Source organism: Delphinapterus leucas, chromosome 11 (assembly GCF_059928025.1).
Source record: "Delphinapterus leucas isolate spDelLeu-1000000601 "Yukka" chromosome 11, BTC_Dleu_Yukka2, whole genome shotgun sequence".
Classification (NCBI taxonomy): Eukaryota; Metazoa; Chordata; class Mammalia; order Artiodactyla; family Monodontidae; genus Delphinapterus; species Delphinapterus leucas.
This window is the reverse complement of record NC_143139.1, coordinates 4,097,223-4,123,467: the sequence shown is the minus strand read 5'-3', so window position 1 is coordinate 4,123,467 and position 26,245 is coordinate 4,097,223. Positions and strand designations below refer to the sequence as shown.

Below are 26,245 nucleotides of genomic sequence, written 5' to 3'. Positions count from 1 at the left end.
GGCAGTCCGCCCTCAGGGAATGAAGAGGCAGGGCACCCGCAGCCTGAGCTTGTGCTAACCGGAGCAGGCAGAGAATAAGAGGTTGGTGAGAGCCCAGGAGTAGAGAGCGTTTGGGGAGGGGGGAGGGAAAAGTCACACCAAGTGCGGCCAACAGGACTGACCCCTGGCCCCTGACCAGACTTTCTAGGCTTTTCTGCAGCCGCAGTGTCCAGCCTCTGCTCATGCTGTCCCCCTCTGGCTGAGCAGCCTCCCCATGCAGAAACCCTGCCTGTCCTCAAGGACCAGGTTTAATGCCCCCCACTCCGCCCCCATCGCAATCTGGCAGGATCCATGTGCCACTTCCTCTGGGCCACTGGCAGGGTCTGGAGGTTATATGTGTGCCTGCGCCCCAGCCCCATGGCTGCTGTCAGCTCCTTAAGGGCGAACTCCAGGGGTTCTAAGTACAGCTCCTGGCACACGGTGGGGACTCGATGCGTGTCTGTTGAATGAGCAAAGGATGCAGCTGGCCCAGGGGCCGACAGAGCCTCGTATCTATACGGTCAGGTCCCAGGCACCCGCCTGCCCTCTGCTGCCCTCCCCCAGCGCCCAGCGTGGTCCACTCTGCTCTGGTCTCTCCCTCTGGCTGAGCCCTGCCCTGCCCACCAGGACTTTGGCACATCCGGCCAGCCGACGGGGTTCTGCCTACGTGTCCCTCATCTTCTCTGCACTTAGAGACTCATCCTCTCTGGGGGAGAGTGGGGTGGCAAGAAGCCGTAGAAGAGACGATGCCCCCCAGGTCTCAGGGCCCATAATTTTACATATCCGGCCTGACGCGGTCCCCAGATCCGTCCTTCACCATCAAGGCATTTGAGGCAGGCTTTCTGAGATGTCCTACAGCACAGGCCCCCAGGCCTGCTGGCTCTCCCTGAATCCCAGCTTTGTTCTGCAGTCAGAGCTTTGGCCTGGAGACCCGGCGCCCTGAGGCTGCATCACCAGGCTGTCCGGGAGATCTTTGTCCTAAATGTGGACTTTGTGTGAGAGGGTGCACCCACCCTGGGGCTCCGCCCCACCCGCTCAGTTACGTCTGTTCAGATGCAAAGGGTAATTACAGGGTATTACACGGCGCAGACCATGGACTTGGAGAACTGGAAGGGGCTTTGGAGATCACCGACTCGGAGTGTGGTCCCCAGACCAGTGGCAGCATCTGGGAGTCGGGTGACCACCCCCCTACTTCACTCCGGGTGGTCCAGGTTCAGCCCTGAAAGTCCAGCGTTCCGAGCAATCCCTCAGTCCTGGGCAAATCACATAGCTGGTCGTCCTGCCCGGGAGTCTGTTCTCCAGGGTCCCACCCCAGTCCTGATGAATCGGACACCCTGGGCTGAGCTGTCCCTGTCGACCAGCCCTCCAGATTCTGATGCTCCTGAGAACGGCTGCCCCGCCCCACAGATGGGAAAACAGACACCCAGGGGAGGGGAGCTGCTTGCCTGAGCCTGGGAGACAGTGAAGGGACAGAGCCAGGAAGTGTCCAAAGTCAATCAGCCTGTTCGCAGCACAAAAAGGTACTAATAAGGACCTAGATAAACTGCTGTGGTCAGTGGGCAAGGTTCCAGATTCAGGGGCGGGCCCAGGAAGGGGCGGGCGGGGGCGGGGGGCAGCAGGCCAGTTACAAGGCCAAAGAAGAGACGTCCTTGGCTGAAATGGGGCTCATGACACTCCTCAGAGCTCAGGGAAAATGGTCCTGGAGGGTGATCCGAAGCCCTGGTTCCTCCAGTCCCTTGGTGGGGGAGATGGAGGGGGGGAGAGGTAAGGCCAGTCAGGCAGCTTGGGTTCACTTTCCCCTCTCCAGGGGCTGCCGTGGCCATTCCCTCCCTCCTACCCTCACCCCCCGTCCCCCCACCCCTGCTCATAATCACAGGGAAGGGCTGAGGAAAACTGGGGTGAAAGAAGGGCCAGGGGAGGAGAATACATGAGGACGGCTGCCTGCCAGGCCCCATCTGGAACCACTTGGGAGAAACGGGCTTTTCTGCTCCCCCCACCTTCAGCCGGTCCACCCATCCCCAGTCACTAGGCAGGAGGGTTTAGTGGTGGCTGGGAATCTTTCCCAGTGAAATGAGCATGCAAATCTCCCTTCTTTACAATGCAAAGACACTTCTCAACCTCAACTAGGCCTTCTAGCTGCTTCCCTCGCCTTCTCATTTGAAAATATCTACCTTGGGTCTCCAGTCCCCCCCCCCCCCCGCCCCCACTCCTGGATTCCTGACCCGAGTCACCCTCCGCTGATGCTGCTCTGGGAAAGGTGAGCCCTGCCACGTTCTGTGATTGGCTCTCTCAGCAGCACGTGGTGCTGTGGCCGACCCCACACTCGCCTGTTCTCCTCCGGCCCGCTCCCACGCGCATCCGTCTCCCCAAGGCTGATGAGGTCTTTCCTGCTTCTCCTCCTAGATGTACACATGGCCTGCCTGTGCATGTCTGTCCCCTGCTCTCCATCCCGCTGCCCCGGGCCTGGTTCAGACCCCCCGTCCCCTTCTTGGACATCAGCACCAACTGTACCAACTGCTTAACTGGTCCCCAAGCACCCAGTTGGCCCCAGCCCTGTTCTGCCCCTGCCAGGGAACTCTTTCTGAAATGCAGGTCTCATCAAGGGACTGCCTTGCTGCGTGCTTTCCTGTGGTTCTCGTCACTTTAGGACATGAGTCCAACTTCTGGGGCTTAGCTGCTCAAGATCTGACCCCTACCTACCTGTACACTTCTCACCCCTCCATTTTAAAACCTGCATCAGTTGGCCCCAAAGTGGAGACAGACTATCTACTTAGAATTCCTCTTCCTAATTATTTTCATCTTAAAAAAAAAAGCAAAATTAAGCTTTTTGATTAATTTGATGATGTTTACCATATAGATCTATAATAGTACATGAATAAAATTTATAAATAAATATACATATTTATGGGGTGTGCTCAAAACATTTTAGTGATGGAGTGTAAAGTTAAAAGAGCTTGTGGCCACTGCCCAACATCACCACCCGTCTTACTGCCCCATCCTCAGTGCCCCTGCTCGCGTGCTCTGGCAGACCTTTGTACCCACCACTCCATCTACCACATGAGGGTGAAGTTAGCTATGGGTAATAGAATATTCAACCATGTACCTTAAAGAAGCTACACGTTTTTTTGTTCTCTCATATAAACTAAGCAGCCCATGGATGGTGCGGCAGCTCCAAAATCATCTGAGATCCAGGCTCTTTGAACTTATTGCTCTACACTTTTCAAATCATGCTTTCCAGCTCATGCCTCAAAATGGCTGCTGGAGCTCCAGCCATTACATCAGCATTCCAACCGACTAGAAGAAGGAAGGGGTGAAGAGGGACTTGCCTCTCCTCACTTTAAGGATATTTCTGATTATTAGAGACAGAGAATGACATTTACTAATGATAAAGAGATGGACCCACCAGGATGATATCACAACTCCAAATCTATATGTACTACATAAAATAGCTGCAAGATATATGCAGCAAAAATGAACAGAGTTACCCAACAGTAGAGCACAGGGAACTATACTCCGTATCTTGTAATAGCCTGTAATGGAAAAGAATCTGAAAAAGAATATATATATAACGGAATCACTTTGCTGTACACCTGAAACTAACACAACATTGTAAATCAACTGTATTTCAATAAAAAAATTTTTAAAAGAAAAAAATGAACAGTTCAAGGATGGACATACAAATTCATGGTCCTAGTGGGAGTCTGATATACTTTTTTCAAGAGACAGTAGAACAAGCAGACATGAAATCAGCGAGGATGTAGCTGTGAAAAGTGCAGTTACCAAATTTAACCTAATTGACGCCCATAGAACTCTGCTCCCTACAGTGACAGGATTCACCTTCTCAAACGCACACGAAACATACACCCAAAAATGATACCTTAAGTTGCATACACTGCTTCTGCTTCCGTGCCTTTTGCGAGCAGTTAATCCTGACTGTACCCAGTAGGAAGAGAGGCTGGGAAGTGTCGTCTGCTCCAGGGGGCCAAGTACCCAACTAAAATGGGGGATTCTTGTCCTAATCTAGAGGGGAGAACAGGTATTAAGGAAATCAGCAACCTCGGTCCTCCTTGCTCCCTCCCCCGGCCAGCTCTGGTCCTGAGAGCACTGCATGGTGGGTAAGAGCTTGGGCTGAGTCAGAAGCTCCTTGTTCTGTTCAGGCTTTGCCACGTACTTGCTCTGTGACTTGGACACCTTATTTAACCTGTCGGAGCTTCAGTTTCCTTATCTTGCAAAAGGAATGGGAATAACCCTACTTCATAGGGCTGTTGGGAAGCTGGAACAAGATCGCCCGCCCGTGTAAAGCACTTAATCCTGGGCTTGGCACGTAATAAGTGCTCAGTAAGTTAGCTGCACAGAGAAATTAAGTAACTTGCCCAAGGTCACACAGCCGGGAAATGACAAGGCTGGGTTTCACATCCAGGCATCTGGCTCCAAGCTGGTTCTGACACTTCTTTGGGGGCCTCTGCCAGCCCTAGCATAGGGCCCCATGTATGGTAGGGTCCTGTGTAAGGAGCACAGAACAGGGGGTTAGGCAACCATTAGCCATGTGACTTGAGAGAGGTCATTTGAAAATGAGTCTTAACTCAGACATGTATTAATTTCCTCATTCCTTCTGCAGAAGGTTGGATTAAGTGAGTCCAGAGGTTTTTGCTGACCCTGACATTCCACAGCACCGTGGGCTTCTGTCTTCTCTACCCCTCAGGGCCGAAACTTTACCATTAGAAATATGTTTCTTTTGTTAAATCCTGTCATCTGCCTGAACTCTTTTAAAAATACAGTTTCCTTCAGAGGGTCCTGACCCCTTGGTCTGCAGGTCTAGAGAAGGTTCTGGTGCATGAGTCCAGTGGGCCCCGGCTGGGAGGGGAGGGCCAGGCAAAGGGAGAAGAGAATGCAGACAGGAGGGGCTGGGCCCCAAACAGACGGTCAGTTTACCAATGGCCCTGGTGGCCCAGAGGGTCCCTCGTCAGGACCTCGTGCACAGTGACCTGCACAATGACCGTGTAATAGCTCCCGGTCCAGTCGCCTGGCTGACCCCATCTAGCACCACTTTTTACACTTTTTTATAGGGCTTCCTTTTTTCTCCTTCTGTATTTTTTCCACCACCCTACCTCTCAGACTAAATCGGAGAAAAATGGGTTTTGTCTTTTTTTACCAAGAAGACAAAGTCTTAAATTACCTTCTTCAAGGTCTGCAAATAGAAATCCCAAATAAGACAGCCACCTCTTCTTTTCTGTCTTCCTCTCGCCCTGTCTCAGGAGCCCATGAGCTTGAAATAAAACTCAGCACGGTGGCTCCAGGGGAAGTAATCTGGGCCCGGCCGGCACCAGCCGCGGAGAGGCGGGGCAGGGCAGTGGCGGGGGGGGCCCGAGCAGACACTGGTGGGAATGGAGGAGAGGGAGATGGAGGTGGGCAGAACCAAGGCCTGCTTGCTCTGGGTCTGGAATAAAAGAGGTCCCCCTAAAGGGGACGGTTCCTCAAGGAGCAGCTACGCTCTGAGTGTCAGAGCGTGTGTGTGTGGGAGCCCAGGGAATGAGAGAAGCCCGAGGAGAGATCTCGGAGGCTGCTTTGGGATTTAGATGCAAACAGGATCACCGGGCACATGAACCCCCATCTTCTCATCCCACTGACGCCACGGTTCCCAGAGAGCCCACCAGCGGGCATCGGGACAAGGGGAAGGAGCATGGTTCTGGGGCAAAGGCTAGGAATTTTAGGGCTGGCGCTCTGGGTTCTAACCCCTGCCACATGTAATATTAATAGCCAACAGTATAGAGCACTTACTCCGTGCCAGGGACTGTGGTCAACACCTCACGTAGATCATCCCATTTCATCTGCAAGACAACCCTGCCACGTGGGCATCATTATTCTCTCCAGTACAGAGGAGGGCACGAGGACGAGAGGTTACGTAACTACCCACATTCTCACATACCTTGTGACAGATCAGGGTTTAAACCCAGGGAGCCAGACTCCAGATCTTGTCATCCTACTGCCAAACCACTCGGTCTACCGACCTGCTTCCTCCTTTGGAAAGTCGAGGTGCTGGGGTGGCCTGGGGATCATCGAGGTCCTTTCCAGCACAGATGCTCTGGTTTGGGGCTCGTGCCTCACCTGCGCATGCAGAGGTCCTGTTCAAATGATACAGGATTCCACCGCAAGGCAGGCACGCCGAGTGTGTGTGTGTGTGTGTGTGTGTGTGTGTGTGTGCAGGACAGGTGAACTTGTGTCCTGCCACCCTGCTAAGACGGGGGGGGTAATAAGAACACAGTAGCAGAGTGCAGAGTCTGTAGGAAGACTTGCAGGTTAGTCCTGCATCAGAAGGGCCAAACCAAGATCCACAGCGCTAGAAAATTCTGCGTGGTTCACCTGCATTTTGTGTCCAATGACCTTGGCGTTTCTCTGCTCTTTGCTTGGGGCTGCACACCCCCAGTCTGAGAGTCCCCGGCCAGACAGGCTAGGATGCCCTTTGAAGGGAACCTCGCCTGGCTCTGGGCGGGCGAGGCCGCCTCTGTGGACCCCTGGTCACACGTGTGTCTTCTTTGCAGGCCCAGCAACCATGGCCCATTACAAGGTCGATCAGGACGACTGGCTGACCGTCTACTTGAAGTATTTACTCGCTGTCTTTAACTTCTTTTTCTGGGTAAGTGAACCCGGCACGTGCCACCCGCTTCTCCAGCACCGCGTGAGTCAAGCCGTCTTTGCTTTTTGTGAGTCATCGCTCTGGAGCTGATTTTTTCCAAATCAAAGACCACCCATGGGCTAATTCTGCTTACTTGAAAGCAAACGTGTACATCTGCTACTGAGGGGGAACCTAAGACTCGGCTTGCAGGTTGGCGTGGAGTCCGTACCGCACGGCAACCGGGCATCGCAATGAGCTTGCGTCCCGGCCTCAGTCCGCAAGGTCTGGCTCTCCCTCCCCTGCTAACTTGCGGCTCCAGTGCCTGGTGGGAAATATGACGGCCTCAAATAACTGCTTGTTTTCCTCCGAAGCCCATTTGCCTTTCATGATTCACATTCTCCAGGCCCAAGGCAGAGAAACATAAGTCCTGGGGGGCCCAGGGCTGCGTCTGTGCATCGGGAATGGTCTCTGTAGCGACTCCCCGCCGGGGAAACCACCCAGGCTAGGTTATCCAGGAAGAAAGGAGTCTGTCCACTTGAGGCAATTATCTGGATAATTGGTAGCAGAATACCACCAGGTCCCAAAAGAGCCAGACACTGGAATGTGTCTGGAGAGGCAGAAGGGGGCTAACGGTGCAGGCGTTGCCGTCAGCAGACAGGCTCTGCCGTAGGCAACTCACCTACGCTGGCTGAGCCTGTGTCTCCAGTTAAACGAAAGCTATTTGGCAATGACCAACCCGCTGTTTTGCCTAATATAACTTCCTTGTTCCCAACCCTTCTGCCTAGAAGTCTTTCGTTCTGTATGTGGTTCTCAGAGCTCCTTTGCATCCGCTAGATGGGATGCTGCCTGATTCAAATCGAGTTTTGTTCAAATCAACTTAACATTTTTAATGTGCCTCAGTTTATCTTTTATTTTTTTAATTAATTAATTTATTTATTTATGGCTGCGTTGGGTCTTCGTTGGTGCGTGCGGGCTTTCTCTAGTCGCGGCGAGCGTGGGTTACTCTTCATTGCGGTGCGTGGGCTTCTCATCGCGGTGGCTTCTCTTGCTGCGGAGCACGGGCTCTAGGTGCGTGGGCTTCAGTAGCTGTGGTTTGCGGGCTCAGTAGTCGTGGCTAGCGGGCTCTAGAGCTCAGGCTCAGTAGTTGTGGCGCACAGGTTTAGTTGCTCTGCGGCATGTGGGATCTTCCCGGACTGGGGCTCGAACCCATGTCCCCTGCATTGGCAGGTGGATTCTTAACCACTGCGACACCAGGGAAGTCCCTCAGCTTATCTGTTAGTAGTGTATTTCACAGACGCCCTGAAATGGTGTATGTGAAGCGCTTAATTCCGTCTCTGCACACAGAAGGCATTCAATAAATGCAGTCTTTTGGGTATATTAGCTGTAGAAGGCCCGAAAAAGCCAGCAGGTCAACCTGCTCGTAAGGCAGGGCTGAGTCTCCTTGTTGCCATGGCAAAGGATGCGCTCTCAGAAGCCTCTCAGAAAGGCGGAGGCAAAGCTGGGCTGTGTTTGCCTTTTCAGAGTCTTCCACTAAGATTAATGAAATTGCTTAATACTGGGAAGGATCATGGTATAGTAGTTAAGGATTGGTACCTACAGGAAGGCAAGGGTTTAGAAGCGTCTTGGAGAGGGGACACACAATGCCATCTATTCAGAAGTTAAACAATCTGCCGTTTGCTTAAATGCTTTTTGCAAAGTTCCCGAAACGAACAATGAACTTGTTTTATTTGCAACTTTTCTCTTCCTGGGCGAGCGTTTCCTGGAATAGGGAAGTTGTGTGGATGAAGACAGTGGAATAATAAAGCCACAGTGATATGATCAGGTCATTGTGTGGGCGTAGATAGTTTCGATTCTCAGAGAGAAATCCGGTGGGGTGTTTAAGATTCTCGCTGAGTGAGGATTTTTTAAAAAAATACAGTAAGTCCCTTACATACGAACGAGTTCCGTTCCGAGAGCGCATTCATAAGTCCAGTTTGTTCGTAAGTCCAACAGAGTTAGCCTAGGTGCCCAACACAGTCGGCTCTATAGTACTGTATTGTGGTAGGTTTATAACACTTTTCACACAAGTAATACATAAAAAACAAACACAGAAAATAAAGAAAACATTTTTAATCTTGCAGTACAGTACCTTGAAAAGTACAGTAGCACCAGTACAAGAGCTGGCACACAGGGGCTGCCATCGAGTGAACAGGCAGGAAGAGTTACTGACTAGAGGAGGGAGAGGAGGTGGGAGATGGTAGAGCTGAAGGGTCGTCAGCAACAGGAGACGGAGGAAGCTGCAGTGTCACTCACGCCTGACGTTGATGGCGCAGGTTCTGGTTCCTTTGCTGGAACCAGATGCACGTTTGCATCTTTGAAAGCTTGCACCTGGAAGGTTTGTATGTCGGGGACTTACTGTAATAAGTGTGCTTTTCCAGCTCATAAAGTCTTATGTATCCACTAATAATCGATAAAATACTAAAAACTATAAGTAAGGAAAAAAATGGCCCATATCTCAGGGCATTAGGCTCCTAGGGGGCTGTAACAAAGGAGCATCAATTGAGTTGTTTAAGACAACAGAAATTGATCGTCTCACAGCTCTGGAGGCCAAAGTCAAGTCCGAAACGAGTGTCAGTAGGGCCGTGCTCCCTCTGAGACTCTAGGTAGGACCTTCCTTGCCTCTTGCAAGCGCCTGGTGGGGGCAGGCCTCGTGGAGTCCTTGGCTTTCGACTGCATCTTTCCAGGCCCTGCCTCAGTCATCACGTGCTGTCCTTCCTGTGTGTCTCTGTCCTTACACAGCATTTTCTTCTTGTAAGGACCCACTCATACAGGATTAGGGCCCATCCTAATGACTGTACCCTAATTAATTACATCTGCAAAGATCCTATTTCCAAATAAGGTCACATTCACAGGTACTGGGGTTAGGACTTTAACAAATCTTCCTGGGGACACAGTTCAACCCATAATACTGTCTACCCAGAAATGACCACTGTGGACATCCCTTCTAGACTGTCCCCTGATCAGGACAACAGATGGTGGTGACCTGCATCGAGGGGGTGACAGCGAGCATCAGGTACTTGGGGAGAGCCAAGGGTTTTAGGAAGCAAAATTGACAAGATTTGGTCATTAATCGGATGCTGTCGAGAGGACAGAGGTGTCTAGGATACGTAAGTCCATCCCCGCAGCGGGAGCCCAGGAAGGCAAGCAGCGTGGGGTCAGATGGCGAGGTCAGACGTTGGCGTGGTGCGTTTGAGTTGCCAGGAGACCGTCTGAGCAGAGATGCCCAGTGAGAGAAGTCAGGTCAGGGGTCTGGGTCTCAGATGGGCATCGTCTCCACCCCCATGGTGGTTGCAGCCACCGGACTGGGTGAGAATCCCAGGGAGAGCATGGGGGCTGAGAATTCAGGCAAGAGAGAGATGCGGGAGTCCCAGATATCAGGGGTGCGTCCAGGGTCCGCAGTGTCCCCGTTTGCCCTGTCTAAACCAGGAGAGACCGGGGTTACGATGCCTAGCATCTGAGAGGTACTGCTGGATAATGACCTTCCGTGGATTATCCCCTGTGATCCGCAGGTCAACCCTGGTGGCTGTATCACTCTTACCCTCATGTTACAGACAGGGAGCAGGTACACCCAGTTCAGAATCCTGCCCAAGGTCTTGTCGTGGTGGTAAGGAAAGCTGGTGCTAACATCCAGGTACTCTGGTCAGTGGTAATGGAAAATCTATTCCATGGAATTTATTAAGCATGTGCTAAGTGCCAAGCCCTGTTGTGGATGCTTGGAATCCGTCCGTGGACAAAGCTCCCAGCATCCACGGAGCTTCTGTTGTAGGCCTTCCCTGGGCTGTGCGTCCACGCGCATCCTCCCAGCGCCCCGAGGCTGTGAGCGGCTCTGCGAGAGCCCTGTGTTACCAAGGTGGAAGCAGTCTGCCCGAAGCCCCAGAGCTGGGGGCCCCTCTCTCTGACCCCTAAGCCGGTGTGCCTGGCCGTCAGCTCTGACGTTACCTGCTGCCTCCAGCTCTGAGTCCTGCGTTTTCCCAGTGTCCCGGGTGCCGGGAAAACTTGGGCTCAAGTTCAGGCTCAAATTGGGACCCCATTGTCTATTTGCCGTGGAAGATTAGGTGCTGCGGACTGAACTGTGACCCATAGGGATTGAAGCCCTAACCCTCAATGTGACTGTATTTGGAGACAGGGCATTTAGAAGGTAATTAAGGTTAAATGAAGTCACAAGGGTGAGGTCCTAATCCGATGGGATTGGCCTTACAACTAGAGGAAGAGAGCTGTCTCTCTAAGCCTGCCCAGAGGAAAGGCCATGAGGACACAGTGAGGAGACAGCCGTCGTCTGTAAGCAAAGAAGGTCCTCACCAAAACTGAATCAGCCAGCACCTTATTTGGAGGACTTATAGCCTCCAGAACCGTGAGAAATAGAAATAAATTTCTGTTGTTTAAGCTCTGCTATGGCGTTTTATTAGGGCAACCTTGAGCAGACTAAAACATTAGGCAGATCACTTAATCTCACTGAGCTTCACGTTTTTCATACGTTAAACGGGAATATCAGTACCTGTAAGAATTAAAGATGAATATTTAGGAAAACATTTCGCACAGTGTCTGGCACACACCTACCTGGTGCTTAGCTGTTACGCATAGCTATGCTATTATGATTAGGCTAAGGGGCACACCTCATCTCTAACCGCTTCCTACGTCCATAGCTCTGGCTTGGCGGCTTTGGGGATCATGTGACCCATATAAGAAATTCATGGAAGCATAAGAATTGCTCACGTGAAGCATCGTTCACGAGGCTAAGCTTACCCTTACCGTGTGCAGCGCACTCAGATGCTTTCTCCTCTATAGCGTGGTGGTTTTGTTTTGTTTTGTTTTTTAGCACAGGTTACCACACACCGAGTTTAGCTCACAGCCCTAAATGGTTACATCCCAAAGTTTGAAACACCCGGAGCAGTGAGATGGGGGGAAACAGCACCCCCTCCACCCACAGGTGGGCAGGATTCAGGTGCCGGTCATGCAGTGCAAGGTCTTGGTGAGACTTTAAACCAAGTCTCCACCAGCTGCCACCATAGCACTGTGTGAGGGTTATAAACCACCTTACACTCCAAAATGATTCTACGAGCACTCTGTCATTATCTTCACTCCCATTCTGTAGATGATAGAACTTCAGCTGAGATGACTGGCAGAGTTCTAGGTCAAGTCTGGGTTTTCTGACTCTGCGTCTGCTGCCCTTCCCATCTCCATAGACCACTGACTCGTAACCACAGCCTTAGACCCACCACTCTGATGCCTACTTGGACTCCAAAATGTCTCCAGGAGTCAGGGTTGAACCTGGATTAGGACGTTTTGTTGGTGTGGACAGGTCAGACACACAGCGCATGCAGATTGTAAGCAGAACTGAAGCACAGCATCGCAATACACGTCCGCATCCTGTATCTAAGCTCTGCCCCACCTCTGGACCCTTACCCCCTGCTCAACCCACGCCTGCCCCCCATCCTTCACCATCGCCCTGCCCCTGACTCCCACTCCACCCCCACCATGCAGTTCGACTAATGCAGAGTTGAACATGACCATCTCACTGGGCAGGGGCGGCTCCCTTGGATACAGCTCTGGGTCAGGAACCAAAAATGCCAAAGCTTTCATGACCCTAAAATAGAAAGTGTGACCCAAGCTTCCTATGCAGCCGCCTAGGATATGCTTTACCTCCCCCTCCCATTTCCTACACGGGTCCCTACAGCTCCCATCACCCCTGCAATGTTGTTCTCTAATGTATTATTTTAATTAGCTCCTTGGCAGTGTTAATAATCAAAACTTTTCCAACCTCCCAGGAGCTACGCAGGCTGTGGGAGAGCCAGGGAAGCAGCGGCTCCCTTGCCTGGGGTTGCCTTGCCTCCGGAAGCTCTGTCCTGCCCGGGGCGCTGGCTGCAGTGTCAGCACCTCCCTCAGGGGCCAGTGGGGCTCAGACTCCAGGGGATCCCTGGGGTCCCTTAGGGGGACACGGACCAAGACAGGAGGCAGCGGTGATGGAGGACGCGCCCGACCAGGGCAGTGAAGTGGCTCGAGAGCATCCCTCCAGGGTCCCCGGGGAGGGCCTGGTAGGGAATAGCCTCTGCTCACCCCCCTGCCGAGGGGAGAAGCCTTCACTCTGTTCATCGTCATCCCACTGACGGTGGCCTCTGCCCACCTCCTGGGACAGATCATCTGAGGAAGGACAGCTGAGGGGCCCCGCGGCTGGCGTTTCTGCTGCGTCCCTTCCTAAGGTGCTGTGAAGTCGCAGGACCCCGTGGTGTCCGGGCATCCTGCCTCTCTGTGCTTCAGCTTCTGCTGGGGGACAGGCCCCTACTCGGGGGGAATGCACATCTGGTCTGCCCAGGGCCACGGTGGGGAGACCGGTCCAGGAGGAAGCCTGTGGTGACCACTCTGAGCCGTCGCCGCTGCAGCCCGGACACCCCTCAGCTTGCTTGGGAGTGTCCACAGCCCAGTGGGTGAAGAGGGCATGAAGTGGACGTCAGGTTTCTTGAGTTCTAGGCTCCCGGCCGGTCACGGGTCCTTGGAAAAGTCACTGTTCTCTGGGCCTCAGTTTCTTCATCCGGAATATAAAAGGGTTAGACCTGACTCTTTCCTCTGCCCCCTTCCTCTGTCCCTCCTGCTTCCGTGGGGAGTTCCGGGGCATCTGTCATACGTGGAGGGCTCTGCACAGATGCTAAGATGAGTGAGGTTCAACCAAGAATCTAGAGGGGGAGGCAGACGAAGTACCGAATGCAGCAAACACGCCGTGACGCCTGTAACTGCAGAAACCCGTGCGGGCAGGGACAAGTAGGGCGGACAGGCTGATTTGCTGCGAGGGGAGCGGGGACAGCGCCAGGCAGCATCGCTCCGGGTTCTGAGCTGCGTGTGGAAGAGAACAGGTGATGTGAGTCCCCCCCCAGCCCCGACCCTCAGTAAGTCCCGTGAGATGTGCCCGTGTGGTGAGGAGACTGGCCCTTGCTGTCCCTGCAAGACAGTGAGAAGTCCAGAGTGGCGACCACGGGGGTCCTGATCTGGGCCGTGGTGGTGCCGTTGATGAGACTTGGGGGGCGGGGGGCGCGGAGGACAGGGGTGGCTCTAACTGGGTGAACACTCATCCAGCCCCCGGTCCTTCCCAGTCTAGGTGGTGCTTGGCACCTGGAGGCCCCCAGCAAACACTTAGGGGAGTGGACTGCACCACCACCTGTGCGACCTCCGCCCCCTCCCCGTGCCACGGGTGCCCCGGCACTGCGGGCAGAGAGCACTCCTGCCCCGGGGTCCTCCCGTGTTGGGAGCCCCAGCATCCCGGGCCTGCTGCACCGGCCGGTCCCCTCCCCGACCCCAGCCCAGAAGCCATTCAGCAGCTGACGAGGAGAGGAAAACCCTGCGATGACTTTTGCACCCCGCCTGCTTTCCCCTGGGTCTGACAGGCAACTTTTTGGCCATGTTTCTTCTCTATAAATGGGCCGTTCCTAAAATTACACGGCCTGGGTGACCTGCCCGCCCCTCCCGGCCTGCCCGTGTCCTGGTTGGTAAGAAGGCCAGCTTCACCCTCTGCAGGGCTTTCTGCCTGATTGGCTACAGGCTATGGTTTTGAAAAATGTACTTAATATTCCAAAGAAATCCAACCCAGTTTCTGTAAGGAGCCAGATACTGTTGAATCAGCTCTATGCAAATAGCCGGTGCTCAGCAGGGTCATTTGGCTCCGGCCCCAGTCGGTCTTCCGCAGGGCCTCTTCCACCGCTCTTTCTGCTGACCCGGCATCTCTGAACTGCTTGACGAAAGCCACGAGCATCTTGCTGGAGGTGTATTGGCAGATGGTCGTGGGGACGTGTCACCCATGCGGAAGACCTCCGAGCTTGTCATCCGGCCATTTTACAGATGAAGAAACTGAGGCTTCCAGAGGCGAAATGTCTGCACAGTCACACACTTAGTCAGGGCCACGGCCAGGGCTGGGACCCAAGCCCACTGACCCCTTCCCTCCCAAGATGCCCTCTGGTGATCCGTGCCGACGTTGGGCAGCTTTGACTTCTCCTGTCCACAGGAAAGATCGTTTTCTAAAGAGCCAACCAGGTCCCAAGCAGGACACCCCCTGAAGGACTTGAAACTCTCTTGCCCCGGATGGCAAATCCCACTGGGTGTCCCCAGCAGACGCTATGTGACACCCCAGGGGAGGTCTGGGGGCCCCACTGACTCGGACTCGCCTCCTGATTTCTTCTGCACATCAGGACCAGTGTGAATTTGTTGCTTTCCAGACCTTAATCAGGACGGTGTGTCTGCCCAGACCCTCCCCTGTGGGCGAGGGCCCTGCTGCCACCCTGGCTGAGCTGCAGCCCTGCCTGCTTTGCAGATCCCAGCCGTTTCTGTGACCGGGACACGCTCCTCTCTTAGGGGGTCAGTGTGCTTATCCGTGGCTGCATTGCTCACAGCACCCCTCCCTTCCCTGGGAGCACATAGTTTCTTCCTTTCTTGCGTAATTTAACTTTCCTCCATTTGGACTGAAAATACTGCCCCTCGTCACCCCCCTTGTCCCCCAAAGCTCCTGTCAAAGCAAACACCCTGGGCTTCCCTGGTGGCGCAGTGGTTGAGAGTCCGCCTTCCGATGCAGGGGACGCAGGTTCGTGCCTCGGTCCGGGAGGATCCCACGTGCCGCGGAGCGGCTGGGCCCGTGAGCCATGGCCGCTGAGCCTGCGCGTCCGGAGACTGTGCTCCGCAATGGGAGAGGCCACAACAGTGAGAGGCCTGCGTACCGCAAAAAAAAAAAAAAGCAGACAGGGAAGTGGCGGGAGGGGCAGTCCTGAGCTGGGCCAAGGGTCTCCAGGCCACGGCCACAGGGGAGGATGTTCTTGGGACCCTGCTGGGGGAGGGGACAGGACTGACCCCTGTTGACTAGGAAACTACACGGTGGTTCTCAACTGGAACCACCTGGGAACTTAGTAAAGGATCCAGGCCTGATCCCACCCCCAGAAATCCAGTCACCTTGGTGATGTGCGGAGGTCTCTGGGTGGTGGTGCGGCCCGGCAGAGAAGCACTGCCTTAGAGGGTGCAAGGTGGGGGGGCCCCAGAGACGTCTACACCGGGGTCATTGTGAGATGCAAGATGAGGCCTCAGCCCCCGAAGCTGAGCGCATTATTTTACGTGGATGACGTTTCTCTGGGCAAAGCATCCCAAGCTTTTTATCAGATTCTCAGTGGGTTCCATGTCCCCCAGCAGATTAGGTGTCCCCAGTGCTGTCCACACGTACCCCTTTGGGTGGTTCCAGATCCGATGCTAAGCCTGTGGAGTTGACAAGCCTAATGGATGACGTGCCTATTTCTATAAAGACACTACACGCGTCAAAAGTTAGATCCACTCAGTGTGGTCACGTTGACTATTTCATGCTGCTCAGAATCTCTTCTTGGTACTACCACGTGCCTTTGATTAATAAAAAATGAGAAATGAACTATTACTTAATGCACTGTGTTTGATAGGCAGAAACCCTTCAAAACGTAAGACCCATGGGAAAAAGTAATCAAAGGGGCCCTTGGTGGGTATAGGTTGGGAACCACTGGCCTAACACGTCCACCTTGTTTGAGAGATGAAGAAACTGAGGCCCAGAGAGGTTAAGGGACCATCTTTAGGTCACACAGCCAGTTATGCGCAGTTGAGACCCTCTCTCAAGCCTCCCGGGCATGCTGTAGGGGCAGAAAGATTATGTGCAGAATATTTTGCTGGAAACCCTCACTTGACACAATCCTGTTGACCCAGACGGAGGAAATTCCTCACTGGTCCTGGAGGTTATGTGGCCAGAGGTAGCCCACGCTCCTGAGAATTAGAAAGCCTGTTGTAGTCCAGGATTTCATCCAGCCTAAGATACCATCACTTGTAAGATACACCATTGTTTTCTGTACCGCAAGGCAAGAGTGTGGCCAAGCGTGGTTGTAAGATGCCATCAACCATAAGATGTGTCTGTTTGGAGATGTTGAAACGGGAGAAAAAGTATGTGCCGTGGAATCAAAGGAGGTGGATCCCATTTGGAGCCGTGCGACGTCCTTCCACCTGGTTCCCTTACCCGCTAGAGGTGCTAAGGGGGATGAAACGCCCCTTAAAAGAAAACAGATGTATCTAAAAAGCAGGAGTGAGTAGGGGAGCTGGCCCAGCCCAGCGTGTGCGATCCCAGGACAGAGTCCCACACTGGCCCTCAGCAGACCTGGGTTTGCATCTCAATCTCGAAACTCTGGGTGGGTTTCTGGGGGGGCGGGGGGGGCGTGTGCAGGAGGGTGTCCTCTCGAGCACGTTCTATTCTCTCCAGCCTCCATTTCTTCATATGCAAAAGAGAAAACGCCTGCTCCCACCTGCCAGCCCTAAGCCTCCTGAACTACTGTGAAGCTCGAAGAGGCGCCTGGTGCAGCCTCGTTGCTAAGGAGCTTCCGTCTGCCCCGCTGAGGTCTGCGAACGGCAGGCGGGTTATACAGAGTCATCGGGGCAGTGGGACCAAGCCCACTGGGGCTGCCCACCTTCAGCCACACTCAGGACCCCCTGAGGGAGCAGCAGCCCCCATCTGAGAAGAACTCATCCTCAGATGAGGCAGGGAAGCTGGGGGCCAGACGGACATCTGCCTTCCCAGGAGCAGGTGGCAGATCTGGTCACAGGTGCCGGGGTCCTGCCCCCCAGCAAACCCTGGGCCGACACCCCTGCTGTTCACCATCTGGCACCTCGGGGTCACACACACACATACTTTGCCCAGGATCACAGCCACAGAAAGGGTCATTTAGCCTCACTGCAGAAGGAACAGGGCAGCTGTATTTCCCAGGGTCCCTTCCTGGGATCAGGGCCGAAAGGGATCAGACGGTCAGCAAAGAGGACACCTCCCCCCCGCTCAGTGTCCTGCCGTCCCAGAGCGACTCCAGCCTGTGGAGCGTGTGTCCCTTCCTTTGGGGGGGCAGCTCGGCTGAGCTGCAGACCCGGGCTCTGAGCTGGGGCTGGCCCTGCCCTGTGTCGCCCCACAGAGGCAGCCCTCGGGCAGCTCCCCTTCCTCTGTTGGCCTCGTCCTCTGTCTGTAGAGCAGAGATGAGAAGCCCAGTCGCGCTTCCCCCACAGGCGATGAGAAGGGGGCTTGTGAAAGTGGCCCGCCAGGGATGCAAGCCAGGGAGGAGCGCTCGGGGTTGGGGGCGGGGACGGCGGGAGGGGGTCCCCACAACTGGAGTGTCCCTGCCTCATGACGGGGACGCATGGGCATCGTGGTGGGAAGCATGGGACCGGGAGTCAGACCTGGACCCAAACTCTGTCCCTGCCTCTCCACTCGACCATGGGTAAGCCTCTGTTTCCCCATCTACAAAATGGGCAGCCAGACACTTCCCACAGGCTTCTCAAAGGACCAAATGAGATGATGCACGAGAAGGGCCTCGTAGGCGGTGGGTGCTCAGACCCGGTGTCCCGCAGATGGGGGGTGCCGCGGTCATGGCCGTGGGCGTCTGGACCCTGGTGGAGAAGAGCGGCTACCTCGGCGTCCTGGCCTCCAGCACCTTTGCCGCGTCCGCCTACATCCTCATCTTCGCGGGCACGCTCGTCATGGTGACCGGCTTCCTGGGCTTCAGTGCCGTCATCCGCGAGGACAGGAGCTGCCTCTCCGCGGTGAGTGTCTGCCCGGCCCTGCCCAGCGCCGTGGGCAGAGGGAGGGCCACCTGCCCCGGGCTTCTGAGAGCCTGGCCCCCTGACCAGGCTCCGCTCTGAGAGCCCCACCCAGTGACACTGGCCTTGGTCTTGGAGGCCTCGGGAAGGCTGCCATGGTCTCCAGGTGCTTGGGACCTAAGCCAGGAGGGCACCTTGGAGGTAGCGGCAGCACTGCTCCTCCCCTTTTTTCTCCTCCCCCCTCCCCCCCCTCCTCTTCCTCTGTCCAGATTTTATCATGGTGATTTTCAAAAACAGGCAAAAATGAAAAGAATGTTACAATGAAGCTCCAGGTCACCACGCACACTCACTACCACCATGTCAGAGCCAGTCCTGTCCGTCTGCGCCCTCCCCCGCTCCCCGCCCCACCCAAGACCCCAGATATCATGTCGCCTGTAAAAATTTCGGGGTGTACCTCAGAGACGTAAGGATCCTTTTTTTAGAAGAGGTAATGACAAGACCATTATCACACCTAAAAACAATTAACAGTCATTCCTTGATATCATGAAATAACCAGGCAATTCCAAATTTCCCCAATTGACCCATAAGCTGTTCTTTTTTTTTTTTTTTTTTTTTTTTGCAGTTTATTTGAATCAGAATCTAAATTTGTAAGGTCTGTGTATTAGAGTTGGTTGATTTGTCTCCCAAGTCACTTCTAGTCTCTAAGCTCCCCATCAATCTCTCTCTGTTTTTTTTTCTTGCAATTTACCTGTTGAAGGAACCAGGTCATTTGTGCTTTACTCTCTCCCAGTCTGGGCTTTCTGATGCCTTGCTGGTGATGTTCTCGTAATTGGGTGTAGAAGCTCGATCAGACTCAGGTGTGATTGTTTGGGCAGGTGTTTCATGGGTGAGGTGGGCAGCACAGGCTCCGTGTCGGATGCCCCCCTGGAAAGCTGAGAGGACACCTGCACCCCACCTCTGGCTCCAAGTGTCAGGAAAGGAAGGGCTGCACTCGAGGGGGCAGAAGCTGGAGTCCCACTCAGGACTCCCAGACCCTCCCTCCCTCCTGGGCACCTGTTGCCAGGGCAGGCTCCCTGGGGCCCGGGTGGCATCTCCCCCTTCATCTCCCCAGCGACAAGCCCAGTGCGGGCAGGGTAGGCTACAAAACATCTGGACTCAGAAAGGAAGGGCCGGGGCTGGAGTCAATCAGCCTGAGCCTGAAAAGGCTGCAGGAAGAAGCCTTGAGGGCTATGCCCTCCCTGCCCCGCTTCCCGTGCCCGTCACTGACGTGGCAGCCTCAGCCCCCCGCGTCTGACCAGAGAGAGGAGGGTCCGGAGGGGCCGAGCCCCGCCGCCTCTTGCGCCAGCCGTGACCTAGCTTTTCGCTCTGGAGGCAGCAGCACCTGCGCCCAGGCTCAGCGGGACAGCCCTCCCCTGCCTAGCAAAAGTCCTTAGCTCTGCTGAGGGTCGCCCAGAGCAGGGTGCGGGCCGCGTGGATGGTGGGGGGGTGAAGGCCCACGGGGACCAGCCACCAGAGCGTGGCTTTGACTTGAGCTGTCCTTCCAGCCGTGGGACAGGGGTGCCCTGAGCCAGCCTGTCCCTGCCAACCGTCCCCAACTCCTGAGTCCTGGTGAGCCTGCTGACACCCTTGATCGGACCCGTGTGAGCTGGATGAGGACACGAGACATGACTGAGGGACCGGGCCTGTGGTGTAGCTGGTGGTGAGGGGCAGAGAGGTCCAGCCCTCTGGGACTGAGGCTTACAGGGACCGGGGCTCCTGGGCCCAGAGAGAGCCCGTCCCCTGCATCATCCGTGACCCCCTTTGCCCTGCTCAGCCCTGGTCTTGCGGGAAGCAGGGCCTTCGCCTTGGCCTCTGGTCTCGGGCTGAGCCCTCTGGCCTGGGAGGCAAGCTGCCGGCCCTCCTTCCCACCCAGAGCCCTCCCTCTTGGTTCTAAAGGAGTCCTGTGGCCCGTGGTCCCCTGCAGCCTGGGAAACAGCCCCCTGCTTTCCACCGGGGTGCAATTATAACACAATGGGCTTGGATCACGGAGCGCCCCCTTCCTCTAAAAGCAGCCCTGCAGAGTCACAAGCGTCGTAACCTCTGTGTGCCAGGCCGTTCTAAATGCTCAGGCGTGTTAGTTCCTTTGATCCTCATGCCAGCCCCACGTTTTGGAGGCGAGGAAGGTGGGGTTAGAGAGGTTAAGCCATCAGGTCTGGGTCACACTGCTGGCGGGTGGCCGTCCCCGGGCCCCTGCTCCCACCCGCCGCTCAGCACAGCCTCTAGAAGGTGCCATTCACCCCCAGGTGAGAAAGCTGGCCTGGGAGACATGGGGCCAGCGAGGGCCGGGGCTGCCTTGTGATGCTACTCTGTTAGAATCACCTCCGCGTCACCTGGGGAGCCCAAGCGTGATGGAGGGAAGCCGAGCGGGACAGCGAGTGCAGAGACACCGTCTCCCGAGTCTGTGGACACCTGCGCAGAGCAGCTGCCCTCAGAAGTCTGGGGGTGCAAGAGTGACTCCTGCGGGGCCCAGCTAGGCCCCAGGGCAGGAGACGGGGTGGGGTGGAACCCTAGAAGCCCTTGCCCTCATTATAGTGCAGAAATAACTGTGCACGGTCAGAACTCATCCAGGCTAGAAGGGAACCCAAGGGCCATCGAGTCCAACACTCCATCCAAGGGGCTGCAGGACCCCGGGGAGAGTGGGGGTCACCCAGATGTTAATGGGGGCACTCAGCGTCAGTGGCCTTTTTGGAGGCTGTCAAACCATAAGCTCTTTTCCCCTTGGCGTCTCGGAGACCAGAGGAGAGCCGAGGGGTCTGTAATTGGCCGCTGTCTGCCTGCCCAGCCTCCCCTTCCTACACGATCCATCCGCGAGACATGTCGCGCCATCCAGGCCAAGCCATTATGAAAACACGTCTCCAGCCTCCGCAGTCGCAGCCTGACCGTCACTTGGCCTGGGGACCAGCCCTGTGCCCGGGGCCGGGCAGAGACCGTGCGAAGACTTAGGAAGCCCAGGGGCTCGGTCTGGCCTGTGGGCCGGGAGCACACCTCTTGCTCCAGGCTTCTGAACTTCAGAGGGTCAACAAACAGGTGGGCCTGCTTGTCTCCCTGGGCCTGGAGGCAGGGCTGGGGGGCGCAGGGGCTGCTGGACAGGCAGGTGTGAGATGCCGTCCTTCTTCCCAGCCCCACTTGACCCTCCTGCCCGCGTTCACTTCTATACCGCCCAGAACTGGTGAGTTCTCTGCCCCGACATCACTAACCAGACACATCAGAGAGGCGCCAACTTGAAAGTGAGGTCAGGAAAAAGTGCGTGTGTGGACACACACACACAGCCACCCACCGCCAGCAGCGTGGGGATGAGAGCTGACAGACAGCAAACCTCGAAGCCTCGCATCTTCTTCCTTTGCTTTTCCCCGCCCGACCCCTGAAAGAACCAAAGACAGACCAAGTCCAAGGACAGAGCACAGGTGAGGGGGCGGGTCCTGAGGAACCCACACCCTGGCCCATTGGCCTCTGAATTACTGAGCATTTGAATGTTTAAGCCAGGAAGACGGCTGGAAGACTTCTCTTGGGTTAACACAAAGTAGGAATTTTAAAACCCATGCTCCCATTTAGAGGCAAAAGGGATACTTAAGTCAGTCTAAAAGTGTTCTGTGGTTCCTGGAGCTTCTTCCTTCCTGGTCTCGTTTCTTTCTTCCCCCTTCGTGTCTAACTTCCTTTTGAAATCTTTAATCAGCTAAATGGACAAATGCAGTGAGGGTAGCTCTATACAAAGCTCTCCCTAAAGAGGAAAGGGGACGATGAAAGACCAGGCATCTGAATGATGGGCGTCCACCTTGGATTAGGAGGAGGGAGGGGCTTGACATCAAAAGTTCCCTGCGAGCTGCCTGGTGAGGGCGGTCCAGCTCCCTCGGGCCCCGGGGCCGGTGTCCGTCCTGGCCCGAGCCCCTCCCCCAGCACATCTGCAGCCCCTCAGACTCACTTTCTCAAGAAGCAAATGTTCATCGGAGACAGGAATAGCACATCTTCACCGGTGCTGAAATGATGACCAGCGCGGAGCCAGAAATCTGCAAGGGGGAAAGGGAACAGGGTTTAAATTATTCACACCAGATCTTCTTTTTTAGCCGAGGCTGCATGAGAGAGCCAGATAATTCAGGCCATCTCAGCCCAAGGCCGATGACCAGCACAGATGTCACCCTGATCCAAAGAAAGGGATATTTGTAGCGTTTGGAATATGGGCTCTGAACACTTCTGTATCTTCAGCCAAATGAAGATTGGGATAGATGGTTCAGGCTCCACTGGTCTTTGTCAGGGTTCTTTTCTATTTAGGGGATGGACTCAAAAGGAGGGAGTTGTAGAAACAGTTTCTGAAAATGAGGGGCCCCCAAGTTGCAACACTTCCATCAGATACGTCCAGACTTGGATAACCAAAGGAGGAAGGACTGCGGCTGAAAAGCAGTTCGTAGTGCATCCTGCCTGGCCTGCTCCGGGACCTCTGGGAAGTCACCCGGCCACCGTGGCATCCCCATCCCCATTCAGGGGTGAGGAGTGAGGAGGGGAACGAGGCAGTATTTTAGCTCTTAGGAAACGAGTCACCACATTATATAAAGATCGTAAAGTGTGGCTATAATTATCACTTGCATCACCATCACCAGCTCCTTTGAGAAGAAGCCTAAATAAACGGAGTTATTCTTAGGCCCGTGACTCCCAGGGTCCTCACAACTTGCTGGGACACTGTGTAGAGGCAGGGGATGCAGGTGGCGTGGAGGGTGCCCAGGTCCCCTCGCCCAGGCCTTGGACCGTGTCCTCCCCGGGCTGGTTCCTCACCCACATGTTACTTTGCCAGGGCCCTACCAGCCACCCAGCCGGCTGGTCACATCCTCGTCTGTTGGTGGTACTCTGGCCTTTGAGTCACTGCCCACGTGCGTCAAAGGAATGGGTCCTGCAGCCAAGGCCTGGGGAACCCCAGCTCCGCCCCATTGGAAGGAGAGGGCCTCTCCTCATCCGCTTGGCGTGGGCAGGAGGACCCTCACCAGGGTCCTGGGGAAGCAGGTACAGATAACCTCAAGAGCCGTCCTGGAGATGCTGCACGAGAGCCCCCGCGGTCACGCAGCCCGCTCTCCCAGCAGGCGCCTGGCGCACCTAGGCGGGAGAGGCCCTGGGCTGCACGCGGCTGCCTCATGGATGTGGCCCCTTCCTCTCAAGGCCCCGCAGATCCTTCCCCTCAGCCTCCTTCTCGCTGGCCTTACTTGGTTCAGGGGCTGCGCAGAAAGGGCTGCCAGGTGGCTGATGAGTGAAGCCCCCACCCTCTCCTCAGCCGCAGAGAAACAGACTTGCCTGAGGTCACGTGGCCCTCACCCCGGCTTGGTCCAGGCCCTTCCGCTGTCCCAGGCGGCATGGTCCCCTTTTCCTGGACACCTCCATCACAGGGAGTGGGCACGCACCTTCTCGTGACTCGGGGCCCATCGTTGGCATCCCAGGTGAAAAGGGAAGCAGGGAGGTGAGAATTGGGACAAGTTACCCAGCTGCCTGCCACCTGGTCCACTGGGAAGTGGAGGGCAGGCTGCAGGGCGCTGCGGGGTGCAGGGGTCGGCTGTGCACCAAGGAAGTGCTTCGGCTGGGTTGGAGATGAGTCTAACTCAGCTATGTGTGAGTGGGTGATCACCCCGCAGTGGGGGCCGAGCAGGTCTCGGAGCAGACTGACCTCGGAGAGGCAGCGTGTGTGTGGGTGCCTGTGTCTGTACGGTGCGTTGTAGGAGGGCAGGGATGGTTGGTAAACAGCATCTATTTGCGTCCCAAACCCCGGAGTTGATTGAGGGAGTATCCTCTACCTTTCCATCATTCGGCTTCCTGCTTCCTTTCCTCAGCAGAGTCTGGGTTTAACCACGTCCCCGTCACCTAGCTGGGCACAGTCAGGGCCCTGGTCACTGAGCCCTTCAGCGGAGGAGACCCTCAGAGCAGGAGATCTGGACAGATAGTCCTTCAACAAATATTTAGAGGCCCCGGTGTATGCAGACGTTTTTCCTTCCCAGTATCATTTCACTCCTTTTTACGTTAACGTTAAAACAGACCCTATGCCACAGGCACGCGCCCAGCAAGGAAGGCCTGGCGAGGGTTGGCAGCTGGGGAGAGCTGACCTGGAGAGGAGAGGCTCCCCTCCCGGCCCCCGTGTAGGCAGCTGGCAAGGTGGTTGAGAGCAGTATCGCCGCTCTACTCTGACGGGACCCCTGGAAGGACGTGGCTGGTGGGGGCAGGTGGGCACCTCCCCCGCTTTGCTTTGGCCCTGCAGAGCCGGCCTCAGCTCCTGTCCGCCAGCATGAGCCACGGGTGCAGGCAGGGGGCGGGACCCACCTTCCTTCCTATCAGTGAGGTCAGTGCGCGGGCTGATCCGAACCTCTCGGCGGTGGTAGCAGCGCATCACAGACTTGGGGCTGCAGGCCCCCTCCGCCACTGGGACCAGGACGGGAGTGGTGGCTGGACAGCTGTCTGGACATGCTGCTCTCATGTCGGGTCCCGGCACTGGCCTTGGGACACGGGGTGCCCTCTTCCATCTCACCGTACTTCACACGGAGGCTTTAGGGGTGCTTAGAATCAATGGAGCATAAGAGCAGGAAACAGAGCGATGTCATCTTTATTCTTAGTGAAGCTGATGGGAGTGTGTGGCTTTACACCTGTGTCCAGAAGCCTTAGCAACTCCAGCTCTGGGGAGACATGCGTACACGCCTACGAAGGGTATCACTCAACCCACCGTGTGGCGGCGAGCAGAGAATGTGGCATCCGGAGGACAGACTGGCCCCAGGGGGAGGGAGGGAGGCCCGCTAGCCAAGCAGATTGAAGTAGCCGTGAGTAAGGATGGGGGGAGAATCCGGGTGTCCTTCCAGATGTCCCTGCAGGGAGGCGGGAGGCCAGGACAGAGGAGGCTTGGTCCTGACTGCACAGACCGATGCAGCTGCGGCACCAAGACATTCTTCCCATCTTAGCCCCACATTTTATGCAGACGGCCCAGAGAGGGTGAGGGACTCCCCCAGGGTCACACAGCATCTTGTCCCAGAGGCCAGACTCCCAGGCCAGGGCGCCTTGTCTGACATCACTCTCTTCTCTGACCCGCACCCTTCAGGGCTCAAGACCCACCTTTTCCTGGGCTGCAGCAGATGTAACTGATCCCTGCCTGCTTGTAGGAGCAAATCTTCTACAAGGGGCGGTTTTTACAGCCAGCTACCTTCCGCCACCTCCTCCTCTCCAGTTTTGTGCAGCTCACGCTCCAAGTTACACTGATGGGCCTGCCTAATTCATCCGCCTCAACAAGCATTTCCAGCACATTCCAGACTTCCTGCCCTTCTGGGCACAAGGCAGGGCGGGCAGGGTGGGCAGGGGAGAGGACGCGAAAGGGACTAAAACCCCGTCTTGGCTTGGAGGCTAGTGGGGAATACGAGACACCTGTATGAAAGGACAGAGGACCGTGTGGGTGGTTGACATTCCCGTTTGGCTTGATCAGAGCCCCCGGCCTCTCTGAGCCCGCAGACTTTTCCTAACCTCCAGGCTCGGCAGAAACTCTACTCAGCCTCCCTTTCCCCCAGTAGCCAACTCTGTCCTAGAACGACCACTGCTGGGGACCCCGGCACCCATCCCACCCTTGGGTCCCTGCCACCTGCTTCGTGCTACCCCAGCCCTTTGCACAATCTCATCTGTGCCGGCGTGAGCACAGCTGCCCGCAGGCTATATGACATCTCTCCAGGGCCCGTGAGAAGTCAGCCCCAAGGAACACCCAGGCCTTTCAGGGGACTCGCAGGAGGCAGCAGTGGGTGACTTCCCCCCTCCCGAGCCCAAATCCATCAGGCGGTGGCATCCCCCAAGTCCCTAGGCCCCTTACGTCCAGGGGAGCCTGCTCCTCTGCCCCCAGCCAGGCGCTGCCATCCGCTGCGGGACCCTGCTCTCTCCGCCCACACAGCTGAACTCTTAGCAGTCCTAGCCTGAAATCCAGTGGATGCCTGGCTTTGGTTTGTGGTTCTGGAAATGTGTTCTCCTCCTGTGACCCCCACAGTATGA

The 26,245-nt window shown here is 55.7% G+C and overlaps 1 protein-coding gene across 1 annotated transcript in view; it reads left to right on the top strand.

The window, feature by feature from the left end:
- The first annotated feature begins 6,229 nt into the window (after positions 1-6,229).
- TSPAN11 (tetraspanin 11) overlaps positions 6,230-26,245 on the top strand; it is a 38,543-nt gene continuing 18,527 nt past the window's right edge. Inside the window, exons 1-2 of the mRNA XM_022577325.2 lie at positions 6,230-6,652; positions 18,035-18,226. Of these exons, the coding sequence (XP_022433033.2) occupies positions 6,395-6,652; positions 18,035-18,226 (450 nt within the window). The 5' untranslated portion in view covers positions 6,230-6,394. The remainder of the gene's footprint in view (positions 6,653-18,034; positions 18,227-26,245) is intronic.